The sequence below is a fragment of the Neolamprologus brichardi genome, chromosome 2 (assembly GCF_056152115.1).
Source record: "Neolamprologus brichardi isolate AB-2024 chromosome 2, ASM5615211v1, whole genome shotgun sequence".
Lineage (NCBI taxonomy): Eukaryota > Metazoa > Chordata > Actinopteri > Cichliformes > Cichlidae > Neolamprologus > Neolamprologus brichardi.
In genome coordinates, this window is record NC_142105.1 from 2,706,350 (window position 1) to 2,725,056 (window position 18,707).

At 36.6% G+C, this 18,707-nt stretch overlaps 2 protein-coding genes across 2 annotated transcripts; both read right to left on the bottom strand.

The window, feature by feature from the left end:
- Positions 1–2,341: 2,341 nt before the first annotated feature.
- Positions 2,342–3,261, bottom strand: LOC118455843 (signal-regulatory protein beta-2-like). The gene is made up of 3 exons (XM_035915829.2): positions 3,219–3,261; positions 2,805–3,128; positions 2,342–2,712 (listed from the first exon to the last, which is right to left on the bottom strand). Exons 1-3 carry the CDS (start codon positions 3,259–3,261, stop codon positions 2,342–2,344), a joined length of 738 nt encoding a protein of 245 aa, XP_035771722.2.
- Positions 3,262–8,959: 5,698 nt separating this feature from the next.
- LOC118455288 (signal-regulatory protein beta-2-like) lies at positions 8,960–10,756 on the bottom strand. Its single transcript, XM_035913764.2, has 6 exons — positions 10,714–10,756; positions 10,249–10,581; positions 9,644–9,997; positions 9,441–9,566; positions 9,180–9,235; positions 8,960–9,091 (listed from the first exon to the last, which is right to left on the bottom strand). Exons 1-6 carry the CDS (start codon positions 10,754–10,756, stop codon positions 8,960–8,962), a joined length of 1,044 nt encoding a protein of 347 aa, XP_035769657.2.
- Positions 10,757–18,707: the final 7,951 nt, after the last annotated feature.

The window sequence follows — 18,707 nt, forward strand, 5'->3', positions numbered from 1 at the left end:
TTATACCTTTGGGGGCAGGGCTGTGGATCCCCACACACACTATTATACACACTATACTCTCCAAGGTGAAATCTCCTGATGTGATGTCTCTCCAAGCTTGTAAATCATGAGGAATGTCATCCTTCCCGTCAAAACACGTGACCAGGCAGGAGAAAAGCAGGCTGCTCGCCTTGTTACATCTGTAGTTCTCCACCATGGAGAAACCTTATGAACAAGGGACAAGGACTCACAACTGTGCTTACCCACACAGGTGTACAAACAGATACTCACAGACACACATTATCTTGGTCTGCTGCAGCCTCTAAATATATCTGGTATTATAAGTACTGTGTGGTGTTCAGTAACATTTATCATTATTTACTGTTAGTTGTGATAGGTTGTTGTTTGGGTTTCTCTGCTATATTTTCAGCATGTGTTGAAGCAGATTCTCAGTGTTTCTTCTATCCTTCGTCTGCTCTTTTTTTTCTCCCCCTCTCCTTTTGTTGACTTGCCTGCAGGATTCCCCAACCCTATGAACAGTACTTTTGCATAGTGACAGAAAGTAGCATCAATGATTAACGATGAAGACCGTTAATATGCAAGTTGTCATTATAATTGATCAATTGCCCTGAGTGCTGGTGAATGGCTACAGTCACAGCATTGTAAGATAGTGAAAGCTGTACCCTGGGGCCTCCTCCTCAGTTCAGAGTTGTTCATTGCTATTTGATGTTAATGGACTCTGACTTTCTGCTTAACCCAGAGGAACCCTGTCTTCCTGAAATGTTTCTCCCATTGAAAATGTTACATTTTAATGAACAGAATCAACTTCCTGGATTTTTTTTACCTGGATGATTGAGCATGTATCACAGTGCATGACAATATGTGCTGGACATTTACTTTCTGTTAGGCTGAAATAAAATGTAAGCAAAAAAGTCTCAAAACTCACATAGAAATTAATTCCTTGCCTGTAGTGGCCCAACTTAAACAAACACAGATACACAGACAAAAACACCTGCATCAATCAACATATTATTTTAATCACAGAAAGCATGACTAACTATTACAGTCAACAATCACATATGCAAAGCAGAAATGAAAAAAAAAAATCTAAATTTCCGGTCTTTAGAGGCCATATACTGTCACTGATGAAACAATTTAACTGTTCACAAGGAATATTTCGTAAGAAAAAATAACAACATAAAAGAATCACAAATACAGGGTCTTATGTCAGGTTCAATTTAAATTTCATGAAATCTTAAACATTGTCATTGGCATCAGTGTTTAACCTGAGAGTAAACACTATCCTCAGCAAACTCAGTCTTCCTCTTTCCCCTTGTTTTTCTTTCAGAGAAATGCAACGCAGCATAGTTTAGTTCTTCATCAGCTTCACTCTGTGTATTATTTTAAAAAGTGAAACATATATCAAAACATATACCAAGTGATATCAAGGCATTCTTGACAAATATTAACTGAATACCAATAATTTTAATTACTTACACAATCATGTACTGATTGGTTTGAGGTCTTGTTTGCAGTATCTGATATAGCAAAACAAATTACATTCATTACATAAACAACAAAAAAATAGAGTAGTGAAGAGAGTCTAATGTGGCATTTAACTCACAAATTGTCAATGATCACTGACAAAAATTAATTATTTACATAAATTTGTTTGTATAAATGAAGCAAAGGAACACAAATCACAATGCTACACCTCAATCGTCATTGAAAACATGTACAGTAACTGACTCTTTATAGTTTTACAGTCTGTCATGTTTGTATAATCCATAGATTTTAGGTCTTGAAAATGTGACTAAAATAATTTTAGCCTTTTTAATAATTTCAGCTTTTTATAACACTTACCTTGAAATGGTTTACATACTCTTCGGTTGCAGATCAGGACAACATTTCCGAAGAGAGAAATGGCCAAGCAAACTATTAATATTGCCGTTAAAATAAGTCCTGATTGTGTTGGCTGCACTACAAAAAACAAACCAAAAATCAATTCTCAAAAACTGTTATCAGCTTGGAATATATAGTATAGATTAACCTCCTAAGACCCGAACTCTTCCACGGCATGCATTTTTAATTTCTCTTTGATATTTGGGCTGATTGGGATCCGATGAATACAAAAACAAAGAATTATCAATTTTTTTTTTTCAGATTTTTGTTTCTAAGAAAAATGATAGCCACATATGAGGATATTCTTTTAAAATTTTGATAGAACAGTGGCAGTCCTCATAATGTCCTCGTAAGTGGATATCAGGCCCTTGTAGAGCAAAACTGAGTATTTTGGTCTAAATAACCCAAAATGCGATGTCCACATATGTGGACGCCAGGTCCTATGAGGTTAAAGTAGTACTTAAGACCAAATACCTTCAATGTCCAGTTTAGTTCCATTTCCAAATAATATCTCCCCACATGTGGCCACAGCACAGTAGTAAGTCCCAGCATCAGAGGAGCTGACGTTCTTAGAGAAGCGATAAAGACACCTCTCCTCTGAGTCTGACATTATCTCACTTTCACTGTGTCTGTTTCCATCAGTGTAGATGATGCTTGGGTGTAATGGATCTGATCCAGCTCTGAACCAGAACACATTATAATCTCTGGGACACATCTTGTCAGAGTCAGAATAGACTGAACACTGGAGAGTCATTGAATTTCCTGAGCGCAGTGGATTCAACACTGTTGGCCATTGAACAACAGTATAATCTGACGCTGTCTCATTATTTCCTGTAAAATACAAAACACAAATACATTCTTTATAACATGACCTAAAACACTTTTAAAGTTTATAAAAGTAGGACAGTGTATGACTAACTTACCTTTTACTAACAAATATGTTCCAGTCCATTCAGGATTAATCCACTCTATCATTCCACAGTGATAGATTCCCTCATCGTCTTGGACTGCTTTCAAAATAGTCAGGTTGCTAAATTTCTTATCATAATTTGCTTGAAATCTTGATTTAAATGTTTCTTGACCATACTCGGGTGTTGCAGTTTTTAACAGTGACACTATTAATTTGAGAGTATCTCCAACACTCTGCTTGTACCAGTGGACTCCTCCAATGCTGACCCCACTGGGCAAAGCACATGTTATGTTCGCTGGTTCACCAAGCTGAACAGTTTTCACTGGAACTAGAGCGTCTGAATTAGAATATAGAAAAGTCAAGGTTTTCTATTTGACAATAAATTCTCAATTTAGAACATTTTTAGTAAAGTAAAATGCTCACTTACATCCTTGATGAAGTAAAAGCAATATAATCCGTAACATGACCATCGTGACACTGCTCCTTGTTGAGGACTGTTGGTATTTCACAGAATGAAGGCGGTGAAATCACTGTATTCAGTAAGACAGTGAAATGCTGCTGATTGGTCAGTACAGAATAGATTCAAATGTAGACTTCCTGTCACATTTTCCTCCTCCTGGGCTTTGCAAAAGCTCTCATTTTCTTTCATCTTGTATTGTAACTGCCTATTTTGTTAACTCGAACACTGTTCCCTACATGTTATAGTTATGCTTGTTCTAAACTATTCTTGATAAAACTTAAGCCCTAAAAGTGTAATCAGCACAGTCCCAACTGCTGTTTGTAGTATTTACTGCAAGAAATACCTCAGAAAAACATCACATTTTGCATTTCAAAGGAAAGTTGGTAAGTTTATTGTTCATATTGACTTATCTTTGCATTTCGTACCTTCAAAGAGCCAACAAAAAGGCCTGAACTCATGTTGCTTCATTGAAGCAAATGATTTAGCCTTTTCAAAAACCAAAGCTTATGGGCATTTTTGGGAGCCAATTACATAGTAAAGAGCTTAGTAGTTATTTAAATACTTAAAACACACACACACACACACACACACACACACACACACACACACACACACACACATATATATATATATATATATATATATATATATATGTGTGTGTGTGTGGAAATACCAAGGGCTCAGAGAAGAGCTCGAGAGGATGTGGAGGGTGAAGGTATCGGTGGTCCCCGTGGTAATCGGAGCACTAGGTGCGGTGACTCCCAAGCTAGGCGAGTGGCTCCAACAGATCCCGGGAATAACATCGGAGATCTCTGTCCAGAAGAGCGCAGTCCTGGGAACAGCTAAGATACTGCGCAGGACCCTCAAGCTCCCAGGCCTCTGGTAGAGGACCCGAGCTTGAAGGATAAACCGCCCGCAGGGGCGTGCTGGGTGGTTTTTTTTTTTATATATATATATATATATTTAAATAAAAAATGTACTTAATTATATTTTCTTAGCCTTTTTCTGGGACTGTGTTGCCTAGGCTGGAGTCCACTCGGGGGTAAAACATGCATGAAACACCCCAAATAGAAGGTGTCAAACAGGCGTCCACGTCAGATACCCGCACACAACCTTGTTGACTCCGTCTAATGTCGCAAAAGCAGAAATTGTACCTCTACTCTGATCCCCTATTGAATAATTCACTTCACACAGTCACTAAAACTAAGTTTAAAAGTCTTGAGATGTTTTCATTTATTTTTTATTCACTACTAGGATGTCATGGTCATAAATAAAGGAACAAATTTAAAAAGGTGAATCTCAGCTGTCTCTTCAACACAACACAACCGTCCAGGTTACCCTCCATGACATTAAGTCTTTTATGCAAATATCGACATGTGTTATATTGTAATTTGTAATTGTAACTGTTTTAAACAGTTTCCTGAAAAATTATTAGCTATTATTTCACATCTATTTGAAATGATATCCTAGGAGAAGAAAAGGCAATGTAATCCTTAGCTGCTTATTGATTGATGTGGTTATTTGAAATCTGTGAAATCTGTGGTTATCTGAAAGCTGTGAAAGACACTTATGATTGGAACATCAAATAGTGCAAAAGTACAGTATTTCCTATGTCTAGGTGGCTAGTTACTAGTAGTCTAGTAACTACTAGTTGTGGTATGTACTGCAAGAAATAATTAACATTCACATTACAGAGTAAACTTACAGGTTGAACCTGTTATTTGTCTGGGTGTGTGATATTTTCTCCTTCAAAGGTGTCAAAGAGCAGTCTGAATGACTGCCCTTCACAAAGTGAGCTACATTAGCCCCTTCATGAGCCAGAAAAAATGTACATTTTGTTAAGCTAATTCTGTGTCTTTTAAGAACTTTTGAGAGAAGTTGACAGTTTTCAGGAAAATTGGGAATACGTTCTTTATATTTTTCCATTTTCAATGAAAGAAATAAGTGTTAAAAGACACACTTTTAGTTTCCAGTGCGTTCTAATTTCTTCCTTCCTCCTGTAGTTTTACTTCCTGACAAATGCAGTGCAGCATAGTTCAGCTAATGTCCACCTTCCACCTTCAGTGTATGCAAAATAGTAAAAATCATACTGTTATATAAAGCTACTGTAAATCTTTTCCCTGAATTAACAAATATGATTTAGTCTTATCACTTACATGTTCATTGACAATTCTTTGCTTGACAATTTTACTTTTCTTTAGGTTAAAATTAAATTTTTGACTTTCAAATGTATAAATGTAACCAGTATAACCAGTATTGAGTAGCCAGTATAAAGTGTGAAAAAGCATATAACATGCATTATTTTACATTGATCAATGGATCCATATGTCCGATAGAGTTTGCTCAAGTCTAAAACTTAAATGACCATAAGTGAAGGTTGCAAAGCGCACCTATGGGGTCATTTGTGATGTGTGGAACATTTTTGCTGCACAGCTATTTAGTGAGCTTCCAGCAACTTCAGATAGAAGAGAATGTAAATTCTCACCCCTTCCCAGACAACAAATTTTTTTTTTGTTTTCTTTTGTGCATTTGCAAACAAGGGAAAGATCATAATCCCAAAAATTTAATTCTGTTCATCTCAATGCAGCGTTTCTGAAATAACTGAAACTAGCACCACTGGTGAAAACTGCAAACTGTCATGACCATTCCAGTGCAGAAGACATGTCATAAATACAAATAAAGCTATTTAAAAAATGCCAAAAAAGAACAAAAAGCAGAAATTGTATAGAAATGTGTCATTCATGAAGATTGCATATATATATATACACATATATATATATGATTAATTAAAGGCTTTGTAATTAATTAATCAATCTCGATTAACTGCATTTATTCCCACAAGAAAATTTGCCCCAATGCTCAATTATTATTATTTTTTAAACTTTAAAGGGTTTTAGTGGGTGACAGATTAAATATTAGACATGGAGATGAATATTGTAAACTCAGGCTCTTTTAATTTATGGAGGGGGGCATTTAAACTGCATTTCAATGCAAAACAGAGAAAAATAATATCCCTGGCCAAAATTTGGGAAGACTTAAAAATAAAGTATTATTTTAAGTACTTTAAGTAAAATGGTATGGTATGCTCATCTGAATCTGTAGCACATTTTCTAACCCCCTATCTTCTACCACTGATAGTGGTCTACAGTCCAGAGCAATCCATTTGCAGGAGAATTTGTAAGTTTGTCCGATGTTGACCTAATAATTTTGGTCCTGAAGCCAGTCATTTTATCAAGTTTGGGCTGCTGACATCTTTTGTTGGTACTCAAACTGCTCGCGCTAACAGCTCCCACAGTTTCTCTGCTCGCTGCAACATGTTTTGCATTTAGATGGTAGCGTAAGGTTGAAGTGCTTCAGTGGTATGCAAACTCCTTTTTTGCACAGTTTGCACAAAACCACAATTTTTTTAAGGCTTCCGTCGGGTAGTCTTTTGAGTGGAATGCATGCACTGGGGTAGGACATGCTAGACACACTCCAAATAGAAGGTTTCAAACAGGCATCCAACTAAGATACTCACACCACCTTTTGATGTTGCAAAAGCAGAAGTAGTAGCTCTACTCTGATCCCCTACTGAATGACTGTGCTCTTAACCTGGTTACTAACAGTCTTGAGAGGAAACATTTCTTCGACCTTTAATCTAGGTCTTTATCTTTTAGTCATCACTTACACCTCATGGTCATTATAGTAAAGGCACAAGACAAGTGAATCCCAGCTGTTCCCTTCAACTCAACACAACAGACAAGGACAGCGTCTGCATCACTACAGATGTTGACTAATCTGTATGATAATGTCCTACTCAATTCATTTTCCGCACAATGTGCGTTTCTGAGATTTGCAAATCATTGTATGCTATTTTTATTTACAGTTCAGTCTGCACAGAGCTCAGTCATTTTTCACATATTTATTAACTCTCATTGTCGATACCCTGCTGCTAATCGCAGTAATTTTAAGTTTCTTCCTTTTCCTTTTCTGAAGTTGATGCCCTTCAGATGAAGTCAGTCATTAAATGTAATATAATCTGATATGTAAGAATTTACTGTGGTGAAATATTTATTTATTATTCTTTGAAATTCACAGCATTTTGTGCTGTTGAAATTTTAGAGTAATTCAAAGCAGATACTTCAGTCAAATAGCACTAATAGCCAAGTGGAAGGAGATCTAATTCTGGTATGTTAAAACATTTATTTGGTTACATTTTATTGGACAATCTTAAGAATACGTCAACATATTCTTTAAAGAATCTGGTTATATTTTGGTCTTTCAGTCTTTCAGTGGACAACTGGTACATGGGCATTATCTCTACTGGGCTGTGACTAGAGTTTATGTTAAAGCATAGAAAGGATGTCAGCAATGGGCAAGGAAGGGCTGCTAAATCTTTACTAGATTCATGATAGCAGTGTGAAATCTCACTTGTTGTGTCCTTGAATCAGAGCTTTGGAGTGGCTGTTAGCAGGCAGGCTGGATTCCCATAGTTACAACATAATTGTAGAGAGAGGCCAGGTAGGTATTTTGTAGGTAAGTTTATTTGCAGCAGGTAAATCCAGCTGTTATACTGTAGATTTGTTTGAGTGGTGATCGTTGTTGCCGACTCGCATGTTTTGGCCAAGCTCAAGCTGTTAGACAAACCCAAACCATTATATTTTCACCACTGTGCTTGACAGTTAGTGTGAGGTGTTGGTGCTAATATGCTGTGTGTCTGTTTTTCTCCAAACAAGGCACTGTGCATTCTGGTCAGACATCTCCACTTTGGCCTTGTCTGTCCAAAAGTAATTATTCCAGAAGTCTTATGGTTTGTTTGATGCTGTTCTGCCAGTACCAAAAGGCAGTGTGATCTTTTTCTGATTATGCTGTCATGAACTTTAACTTTTGTCATGCTGAGACCTGGTGACTCTTGGATGTAGCTCTTGGGGGTTTTGCAGTTTCTCTGAGCATTTTACAATCTTGAGCTTCTTGATCTTATCATCCAGTCTGTATTTCTATATAATGTTTTTGTAGAATTCTGTGAAGGAGTTCACAATTTATTTTGGTTATGTGACAAAAGAGTCTTTCAGTTTTATTTTATGCATTGGGTTAGAAGTTATTTTTTAAGTCTATATGCTAATGATGGATGAGTGACGAAATGTTTCTCCCACTGAAAACGCTACGTCCAGATAAACAGAATCAACCTTTTGGGAATTGCAGGTCAGGTCATCTCTCATCCAATTGTAGATTCCCCACCATAGTGTCTCCTATGTAGGAATGCGTGATATTTTTTCCGCCCAAAAAAGTCAAAGAGCAATCTGGACAAGTGCCCCTTGCAACCTTGTTTGATTCTTTAGCCATTTCCAAAGCCAAGAATAACATGTATTTTATGTCGCAAATTTAATGACAAATCATGTTGGTGCAAGACTGAAGTCAGAATAATTAAACTTAGAGTGAAAAATATCTCCAATCTCAATGAGTTTGAAGGTGGATGCAGACAGACTGAACTGACTTAAGCTAGTCACGATTAACACTGTGAGACAATATTGATATTGTGAGTCATGTTGTTAATTTAATCATTTGTAACATCACACAGAAACAGGAAAACAAGAACAGGCAAACACAATAATATGTAAATAACAGTATAAGCAAAACATCGTGTTTTCAGCAAAATCAGGAATAAGTTCTTTGTATTTTCTATTTCCAATTAAACAAATCAGTGTTAAAAGTTTTGTATAGACACACTTTCACACTCTGCTTTTGATATGAGAATACACCGTTTCCTCAGTTTCCACTTCATTCTTCTTCTTCCTTCCTCTTGCACTTTTATTTCCAGAGAAATGCAGTGCAGCATAGTTTAGATCATGTCCACTTTCAGTCTATGCAAAATAAAATTCATACTGTTATATAAAGCTACAGTAAATCGTTTCCCTGAATTAACAAATATGATTTAGTCTTATCACTTACATGTTCATTCATTGTTTGGCTCAAGGCATCTTGTCTTGCTTGTGGAGAGCTGTTTTCTGGGCATAATGTTGATTTAAAACAATAAAAATCCACATTACCTCATGCAATTTTTTAAAAATTAAAATTATGTTTTTGACTTTGATGTGTTCAAATGTAACAGGGTGTGCACTCAGCAGCTAATATCAAGTGTAAAAGTGTATATAACATATGTACCAAATACAATTTATTGAAAATGATTTAGAGTCAGTGAATAACACTTACCTTTAAATTGTTTACATGCTGCTCTTGGAGTTCGGCAACAGATGCAAACAACATTAAGAATCACAGAAATAAACAAGCAGATTATTGCGATAACCAGCACAATAAATTCAGAACCTGCCGTTTGCTCTAGAAAAAAAGGACAGAAATGATTAATGATTCTGAAAGACACAGAAAACTAGCTGTCATATTATTCAAAGTCCTACCTATTTGAAGTTTAGTTCCATTTCCAAAGAATAATTCCCAACACGTGGCCACAGCACAGTAGTAAGTCCCTTCATCAGACGAGCTGACGATTTTAGAAAAAGTATAATTGCAGCTCTTCTGGGGGTCAGATCTCTTATCACATTCTTTACTTTTGTTTCTGTCAGTGTAGATTAATTTTGGATAACTTTTATGTGATCCAGCTCTGAACCAGAGCACGGTGAGATCTCCGGGACATGTCTTTTTGTCCGAGTCAGAGAAGACTGAGCACTGAAAAGTCACCGAGTTTCCTGGTTCCTGGACTGTTCTCAGCGGTGTCTGAACAACAGTATAGTCTGATGTCCTTTGAGTGCGTCCTGGATTAAATAAAACAGTGTTAGCAAATGTTACACAGTTGTGTACCTTGCATTGAAATATTTCACTTGGAATATCTTATGAAATCACTAAAATTAGTTAAAAAAATAGATAAAATGTATCTTAGATTTTATGAAATGTAAATTATTATGTCAGTTTTCACAGCATGTTTATTGATGATGTTACTTTTCCTTAACACTGCTGCTTTACAGGTTAAAGTTAGGGAAAACTTGTAATTAGATTGCGTTATTACCTTTGACTAACAAATATGAGCCGCTCCATTCAGTATTCTTGAACCACTCGGTGATTCCACAGTGGTAGATTCCCTCGTCCTCTTGGTTTGCCCTCAAAATGGTCAGGTTGGTGGAATTTTCATTGTAATTAACCTTCCATCTCGATTGATTAAACTCAGCAGAAAACTCAGGTTGTGCAGATTCCTTCAGTGTCCATATTAATTTTAGGGAGTCCCCGGTACTCTGCTTGTACCAGTCGACTTCTCTACGGCTGAACTGTGAATTCTTACGCAGATCACATGTGAAGGTTACAGTTTCACCAAGTTGAACTGAAGTTATCGGGATAAGTGTATCTAAATTCAAAGAAAACATAGAAAGTCTACAATATTAAGTCACAGTGATTATTGAAAACCATGAAAACAATATGAATATGAACATGAATACAGAATACACGGAATACAAAATAAAATAAAGAAAATACTTACATCCTTGATGGAGGTAAAGCAGTGTAACCAATAACACGATCATCTTGACAGTGTGTCTTTCTTTGAGCTTGAAGGTGTTTCATTGACTGTAGGAGGTATTACAGCATGTCACACTGTCAAATGAATCTGATTGGTTACCACAGAATAAAGGCTCAAATGCACTTCCTGTCACACATTTCTGTTGTCCAGGGCAGGTCATCTCTTCCTTATATATTTAGCCATTTTAATTATAAGGTAAATTCATTTTCTAATTAATGTCAGGGGTTCATCTTGTAGTTGTTTCATCTTTGCTTTTGAATATTTACTCTCTGTCCTCATTGTGTGTCAGCAGGTTCTTCTACAAAGTGATTGTATTGGTCAGTTGTTCATATCATTTCAAACAACCCTTTTAAGTGTTCAGTGTTTCTCAATAGACATGATGGATCCTTACCAGTTTAAAATGTTCATCTTTAAAATGTAAAAAAATAAAATAAAATGTTAATGTAATGATATAGGTGTGTTAGGGGTTTAAGTCCTGTCTGGGACCATGTTTAAACTTTCCTTTCAGTCATTGATTATTATCATTTTCCTGGTTAGGTTTAGGCAATACATCTAGGTTAGATCTCGAGTGTTATCTGATTTACGGTGCTCTGTCCTATCTAAGAGTGAAGACCCCAGCATAAATTTTACATGCATTTAAGATAAGATAAGATAAGATAACCTTTATTAGTCCCACATGTGGGAAATTTGTTTTGTCACAGCAGGAAGTGGACAGTGCAAAAGTTATGAAGCAAAAATTAGAATACAATAAGAATAAATACAGTACCCAACTGTACAGAATAGAATAAAATAAAATACTATATACAGTAGAATAAAATAGAATAAAATATACAATAGGAAAAAAATAGAATACAAATGCTTTATACAACTGAGTAAAAATACAGTCTCCTGCATGGGATGGGAGATGTTGTCCAACAGGGACGACAGCTTAGCCGCCATTCTCCTGTCACTCACCACCTCCACTGGGTCCAGAGGGCATCCCAGAACAGAGCTGGCCCTTCGGATCAGCCTGTTCAGTCTCTTCATGTCCCCAGCAGAGATGCTGCCATACCAGCAGACCACACCATAAAAGATAGCAGAGGCCACCACAGAGTCATAGAAGGTCTTCAAGAGTGGGCCCTCCACTCCAAACGACCTGAGTCTCCGCAGCAGGTACAGCCTGCTCTGTCCTTTCCTGTAGAGGGCGTCTGAGTTATGAGTCCAGTCTGTTGTTCAGATGAACACCAAGGTACCTGTAGCTGTCCACAGCCTCAATGTCCATACCTTGGATGTTCAGTGGTTGCAGTGGAGAGTGCTTGTGCCTGTGGAAGTCTACCACCAGCTCCGTGGTTTTACTGGCGTTGATCTGGAGGTAGTTCAGCTGGCACCAGTCCACAAAGTCTTTTATTTGTTTATCTGTATGTCCAATAGAGGTTGCTTAAGTCTAAAACTTAAATAGTCATAATTGCACTTAAATAATCCACAATTGAAATGGCAATAATTGAAATATATTTATCAGCTGTAAATCTGATGTCTCTACAAATACTTACATCCAAAACTGAGCGTCAGCAACAAATAAAATACAACCATTTCTGGATTTTGTTTTTGTTTGTTTGTTTGTTGTATTACCTTCCTGATACTGTTGTAAAATAACTTAATATAAAAGAATCATCCAGATATAAATATTGGTAGTGGGAGGGAACTATTTCAGAGCAGTCTGATTGGCTACTTGTTATGTTGGTGTATCGCTCCATTACTGGAGCGGAAACAGTATCAACCATTGTTCCAACTAAAGCACATGAAACAACACCAAATGTAAGTCCTGTCATCTCATATTTGATTCTTGTGAGTTTCTCAAACTGAAAGTTAGAAACAAGAACACAACAAAGCTGAAGCACATTTTATATTAATGCCAATATGACAGTTATCGAGCCATTGTAAACAATTAACCCTTAATGATTTAAAAGAAGAACTACAATTTAAAATTGTAATTCTAGTTACATGTATGGTTATTTAAGTGATATTTAAGTGATATTTAATTCATTTTAATTGTTTAAAAGTTAAAATCTTATTGATCACTGAACGCTGCAAAAACCATGTGTTTCAGTCTGGTTAAGGCATCGTCAAAGTTAAACAAGACTGTCTTTGCATAAGCCTAGATAATGACTGTAACCATTGTAAACAGCTCATAATGACAGGATGCTATGGCAGGGACTACTGCTATGCCACTGAACACCAGGAGGTTTGTTCAGTGTTTTAACATTTTCAATAGTTGTGAAACACACATTTTATCATAGTAGTATGGGGGTTAAAACCGTCGCCTCACAGCAAGAAGGCCTGAGTTTGACTCCACAATCCAGGCTGTTGTCTTTCTCTGTGGCGTTTGCATGTTCTCCCCATGTTTGTGTGGGTTCTCTCCCTCCCATAGTCCATAGAAATGCAGTTAGTGGGTTTAGGTTAATTGGTGATTCTAAATTAGCCAAAGGTGTGAATGTGAGTGCAAATGGATATCTGACTCTCTGTGAAAGACTGGTGACCTGTCCAGGGGCTAAATGGCCTCTGGCTCTACGGTGCCTTACAACCCTGGTAAGTGAAAGAGAATGGATGGGTGGATATTTTATCTCATGTCATCATCTCATGTCAGTTATGTCATTAACATCCATTGGTATAAATTGAAGAACTAAACCTAACAGTAAACAGTTTAATGGTAAACTCTGACTAGTTGCTAGATAATATCACAAGTGTTTTGATTCCTACGTGTCATGATCCTGGGCCATGTTGGCCCAGCATTTTTGTATTTTGTATTTTGTTCTTTATTTAGGCCATGGTTCCTGGGTTGCTCTGTTAAGTTGTTCCTTATTTTGATTTCCCCTTGTGACTTTGCCCCCTGTGTGCCCCTCTGTGTATCTGTGAGCCCTCGTCTCCCCTCCTTGTGTTTTATTCCATGTTTCCCCGGCCTGCTATGCCTGTGCTCTCTCTCTCCTCCTGTCTGCACCTCTGTACTTCCGGTTTTACTTTGACAGTCTCCCGTCAGTGTTGTGTTTACTACTGCTGTGTCTTGTTATGATTATCTGAGTCAGCTGTGTTCCCAGTGTGCTCCCACTTCCCTCGTTAACCCTCTGTGTCAATGACAAGGTCAATGAATGTGGCAATATGAATCATAATACGTAAATGTACAGAAATATACAGTTAACAGTTGGTTTAAATAATAATGGATTGCATGCCCTGGGACAGACTGACAGAGGCGAGGCTGCCCTATCGCACCATCGGCCCCTCTGGCCATCACCAGTAGGTGGTAGGTGAAGAGCCTTGACCACGGACACAACACCGCGAGTGTCCGAGTCGGGGCTCGAACCGGCACATAATACTTATGTGATGTAACACAAGCTTATAGGAATCATGTTATATACTTTTCCAGAGCATTACATTTGAATTCAACAGTTCGATCTTTCAAATAATGGACAGATATTTGTGAAATCAGGATACATTTGTGAATTATTTTAACAATCTAAATATGCTCATGTACAGACAGATACATTTAATAATCATGAAAATTATGTTTCATTACATTACAGTGATTTAACGTTAATTTACATTTGAAATGTGAAATCAGTCTATTTATGCAACTTTAATGATGTTCTAGAAGAACAGAGCAAAACTGTAAAATGCAGTAAAATACTTTTATATTAGGATGTTTTCCTACAGTGCAGCCATACCCGCGACCTTGTGGTTGTTAGTTCACATTCATTGGCCGATGCTTAGCGTCATGTTATTATGTGTCCCAACATCCAATGCCATGTCACATTGTTTTCATGGCCACGCCCTCACCCCTGGTGCAGAGGCCTGTTTCTGTTCAATGTTGTGAATACTTTGAGATTCATATTAATTGCAATTCCTACCTCTACATTTATTTTTTAAAATATATAATTAGCACAGCGTGGCCGTGCAATGTTTTATATGTTTTTTTTTAGTTTTTATTCCTATTAATTATATTTTCACTTGTTACCTCTGAATTATTGAATCAGACATAGATGACATGTAATTTTCAGCACAATTATAATTCAAATACTCCTTTAATTATTGATTATTCTCATTAATTTTCGATCATTTTATATATTTTTCCATAGTATTACATTTGAATTTAACAGATCATTCTCTCACATAACAGACAAATATTTGTGAAATTATGATACATTTCTGAATGTATTTTTACAATCTAAATATGCATATGTACAAAAAATATATATTTAAAAAACAAGTAAATTGTGTTTTACTATATTTACAGTGATGTTATGTTATTTTACCTTTGACATGTAAAATCACAGTCTACTTATGTAGATTTAATGATATTCTAGAAAGACAGTACAACACTGTAAAATATACAGTAAGATACTTTGACATTACTATTTTTTGGAACAGTGTCAGTCATTACAAGTAGAGAAGTGTGGGGGTTAATTAGGCTGCAACCTGTCTGCTAACAAGTTACTAAACTCCACCCATCAAAACACAAACACTGATACATGCATAAAACTGAAAACAGATCCAGTTTTCATTGGTATGTGTAACCAAAACAGTAACTAGGAAGACATTCACACCCTCTGCAGTCACAGTCCTGCTCTAAAGCCTGTTATATTGTATGTCAGGAAAATGAAAGCACCTACATTAAAATCTGGCCCTAAAAAGCAGTGGACTGTGCTTGAATCAAGTCATTACCAAATCACGTGTGTCTGTTCCTGGCAGAAAAATCTATAGTAGCACGAAACCACAATCTCAGTTTTGGTCAAGCTAGAGATCTGTGTTACATGACAGCCTCCCGTCTGAGACCACTTTCAGTTCTGCCACTTCACTGCTTACAATAATAATAATTTTAAAAAAATTCTTCACATTAATAATGTGCATGATGATTTACACATAACAATATACCATAGGTAAGCATTTAAGAAGTAAATGTGAAGTTTAAAGGGCGAACATGAAAAGCTTTTTCTTAAAAAGTTGTTTTACTTTGCATATTCTGCCTTTTCTTAATGTCTGCACACAAAGACAAACCTAAAGTCACAGTCATCGCTGACAAACAAACAGTGCATGGAAACTTAAGCATTTCTGTGGTTGGGCTTTCAAAGAAAGGTGTAAATGCAAAGCAGCTTTTCTTCCTGTTTCACTCTATACTTCAGTTTCAGGAAGCTGCTCTCGTTTTGTTTTTTCCATCAAGCAGATTGACACTATATATAAGTAAAAATAATAACAGAACACATTTAAAAGAGTATTTGAAGGGTACAGCAACAAGGAAACAAACTAGACTATTTTTTTTATTCTACACTTTTCTATGTTTTTATAGCTGCTTTCAGAAGAGGGGAGGTGCTAATCAATTGTCCCTCCCTGTCCTTTGTGGCAGTGAAATTATTTAATGGCAAATTATTGACTATAGTTTTGAAACCTTGGTAAAGTGTGTTCATATGTGCCTCTCTTAGCACAGTGATGGATAAGTACTTTAATTTGAAAGATCAAATTAAGTATACATTTAAATACAGTTGTATGAATATTGCATACATGTAACACTTTATGAGAGATGCATAAAGTTGTAGACGCTTGCTGACGTCTCTGCTCACTTCATATCCTGTTAAAGCACACAGTGAGTTCTGTTCTGAGTAAACAGCTTCAGTAGTTGGTCAAGGGGTGGAGAAATGGCCCACCACAACTTTAGTTTGTCAGTATAGTTGTTGCTTGTGGCTTTGCTTGTTGTTCTCATGACTAAAATGCAGAAGGCCCTTTCAAAGTCATTTGAGAGTATAAAGAAAGTTTTTATCATATGTATAAATATTATTGCATATTTTTAAACAAAGACATTGTTTTAACAGTATAAAATGCTATCTATAGTTGTGGAAAGGTTTGGTAGACAAATACAGACCATTCTAGCAAACTGCTCTGCAAACTTGCCTCTCTGCAAGTTTGTCTTACTCACTTTCTGTCTCCATTTGCATAAAACCAAAGACAAGAACCTGGTTAAACACAGATTTTTCTTATTTCATTAGCAATTGTAGTAATCCTTCCCCTGTTCTTTGTATGCTTTATAAAGGACTAAAAAGTGTTAAGACTATTATTTTTTTTTCCAGGTTGACTTTTCATAGAGAAATGACTGTAGATACCCAGTAAATTACTGGGTTTTACTTTTGGGTTAGTTATGATTATAACACGTGTCTTGTTTTCATGTAAAAAACAGGCAGTCTGAAGATCTGGCCGACCCTTGGATCTCTTGGAGTGCATCGATGACTCATCTAGGTGGTGTTAGTGGGAGGTGATTGGTTGATTGCACAAAAGACTGAATGATTCAATGATGACTCAGCAGATATGTCCTTGGACTGGAACAGATGGGTCAAATGTCACATAGCAATGCTTGGTCAGCAGTTGTTCATCCAGCTACTTCCTCGTTCAGCTGGATGAGTACACTGTTGCCTTTATGGAGCCTTTGGGGGTCCAGTCCCATCCAAAAAGGTGCCTACTGAGCTAAATTCTATTGACATATTTTCTCAACTATATATGAGTATTAAAAAAACTTCCTCATTTAAAAAAAATAAATAAATAAATAGGAGGTAAGAGGTGAGACAAATGCCTCCCTGTCAAGTTGCCCATCCAGTCCATAAGCTCTGGCTCAGACACTGAGGAAGTATCTCAACTGACAAAAGTCTGTCTAAGGCAGGGGTGTCACACTCATTTTAGAAATGTAGTTGTAAAAAAACTGGCATTTCTGGAGTATAAAAGTTGCACACTAGGGTTTATTAGAGACATTGCATTTTGACATAATTCTGCATAATCTGTGAAAGTTGACATTTCTTTGGTATTGAACAACAAAAAGTAGGCTTTTGTGTCAGCAGTCATTTTTTGGGGGGGAAACTAAATAAGCGGGTGACAACATGGTGCTCTACAGTAGACAGCTGCATGATAAGCGAGCAAATAAGGCAGAAAATAGAGTTTTGATGCAAAACTGGTCTTGAAGCATAATGAGAGATAGTCGTGGTGGAAGTAAGGCAGACCAGTAGGAATTCATTACTATGTTTTTGTTAAATGTGACGTGCAGTTTTGGTCTTCTTTTGCTGTTGGTTCAGTGAATGTTGGTCAGAGCGTGACAAAACCTTCAGTTTCTGACTCTTTGAGATGTCTGTTTTCAGCATCCAACGGCATATTTGTGTACATACTGTCAGGTGAACAGGATTTGCTGCTTTGTGTTTACATGTTTATGTGGAAGCTGTCTGCCTGCGCTTTATCGTTTGTTGTTTTAGCAGTTTGGTGGTTGTTGAAATGGTTTTGTGAGTTTTAGCTGAGATTCTGACGTTTCACTAGTTTCCACACATGTCTATGTATGAAAACAGATCTGGGGATGCATCTGTTTTACTTTGTGTTGTATGAATGGCCATAAGGGGGCTTTTCAATAGGAAAAGCTATAAAACTTATAAAAAAATGCAGTTAAAAGTTCAAAAGTGATACTTGTGCTTGTTTTTGGTGAGCATCAGATCAAGCAAGTTAAAAAATTGCCATTCAAAGACGCTTTCCTTATTATTTTATGTAATATTCAATACTGAACTCTAAATTTAGTCTTTTCAAGAAAGCAATTTTTTTCACTGTTTTCATAAAAGCATTATTTTTATGCATTTTCTACTAGAGAAAACCTCCATGAGGTTTGAAACCTTTTGTCCACCACAAGGGAAAATGGTTGAAAATTAGAACGGGTATCACTTTAGCCAGCTTCTAATTTTATAAATTATGGACTCAGCTTTGGAGGCTCCAGTGTCACTGAAATGCAGCCAGATGCTGCTCATTTTGCTTTTTTGCTCTTATCTCCACTTTTTCCTCACACGCTTGCATTTGAATCTACTTCATCATCTCTGTGTACATGGGCTGTACGACAACACTTGCTGTCTTGTCTGCTCCCTTCCTTCTCTCACATAATGTTGAGTCAAGTAATCACACAATTTCCTCAATTA

Bases quoted from the DNA above. Each gene is read 5' to 3' on its own strand.
- LOC118455843 (XM_035915829.2), bottom strand. From the start codon at position 3,261: ATGGTCATGTTACGGATTATATTGCTTTTACTTCATCAAGGAT. The intron at 3,129-3,218 runs GTAAGTGAGCAT...ATTCTAATTCAG, and splicing joins GCTTTTACTTCATCAAGGAT to ACGCTCTAGTTCCAGTGAAA. The intron at 2,713-2,804 runs GTAAGTTAGTCA...TGTATTTTACAG, and splicing joins AACATATTTGTTAGTAAAAG to GAAATAATGAGACAGCGTCA.
- LOC118455288 (XM_035913764.2), bottom strand. From the start codon at position 10,756: ATGATCGTGTTATTGGTTACACTGCTTTACCTCCATCAAGGAT. The intron at 9,567-9,643 runs GTAGGACTTTGA...CTTTTTTTCTAG, and splicing joins TGGAACTAAACTTCAAATAG to AGCAAACGGCAGGTTCTGAA. The intron at 9,092-9,179 runs GTAAGTGATAAG...TATTTTGCATAG, and splicing joins GCCAAACAATGAATGAACAT to ACTGAAAGTGGACATGATCT.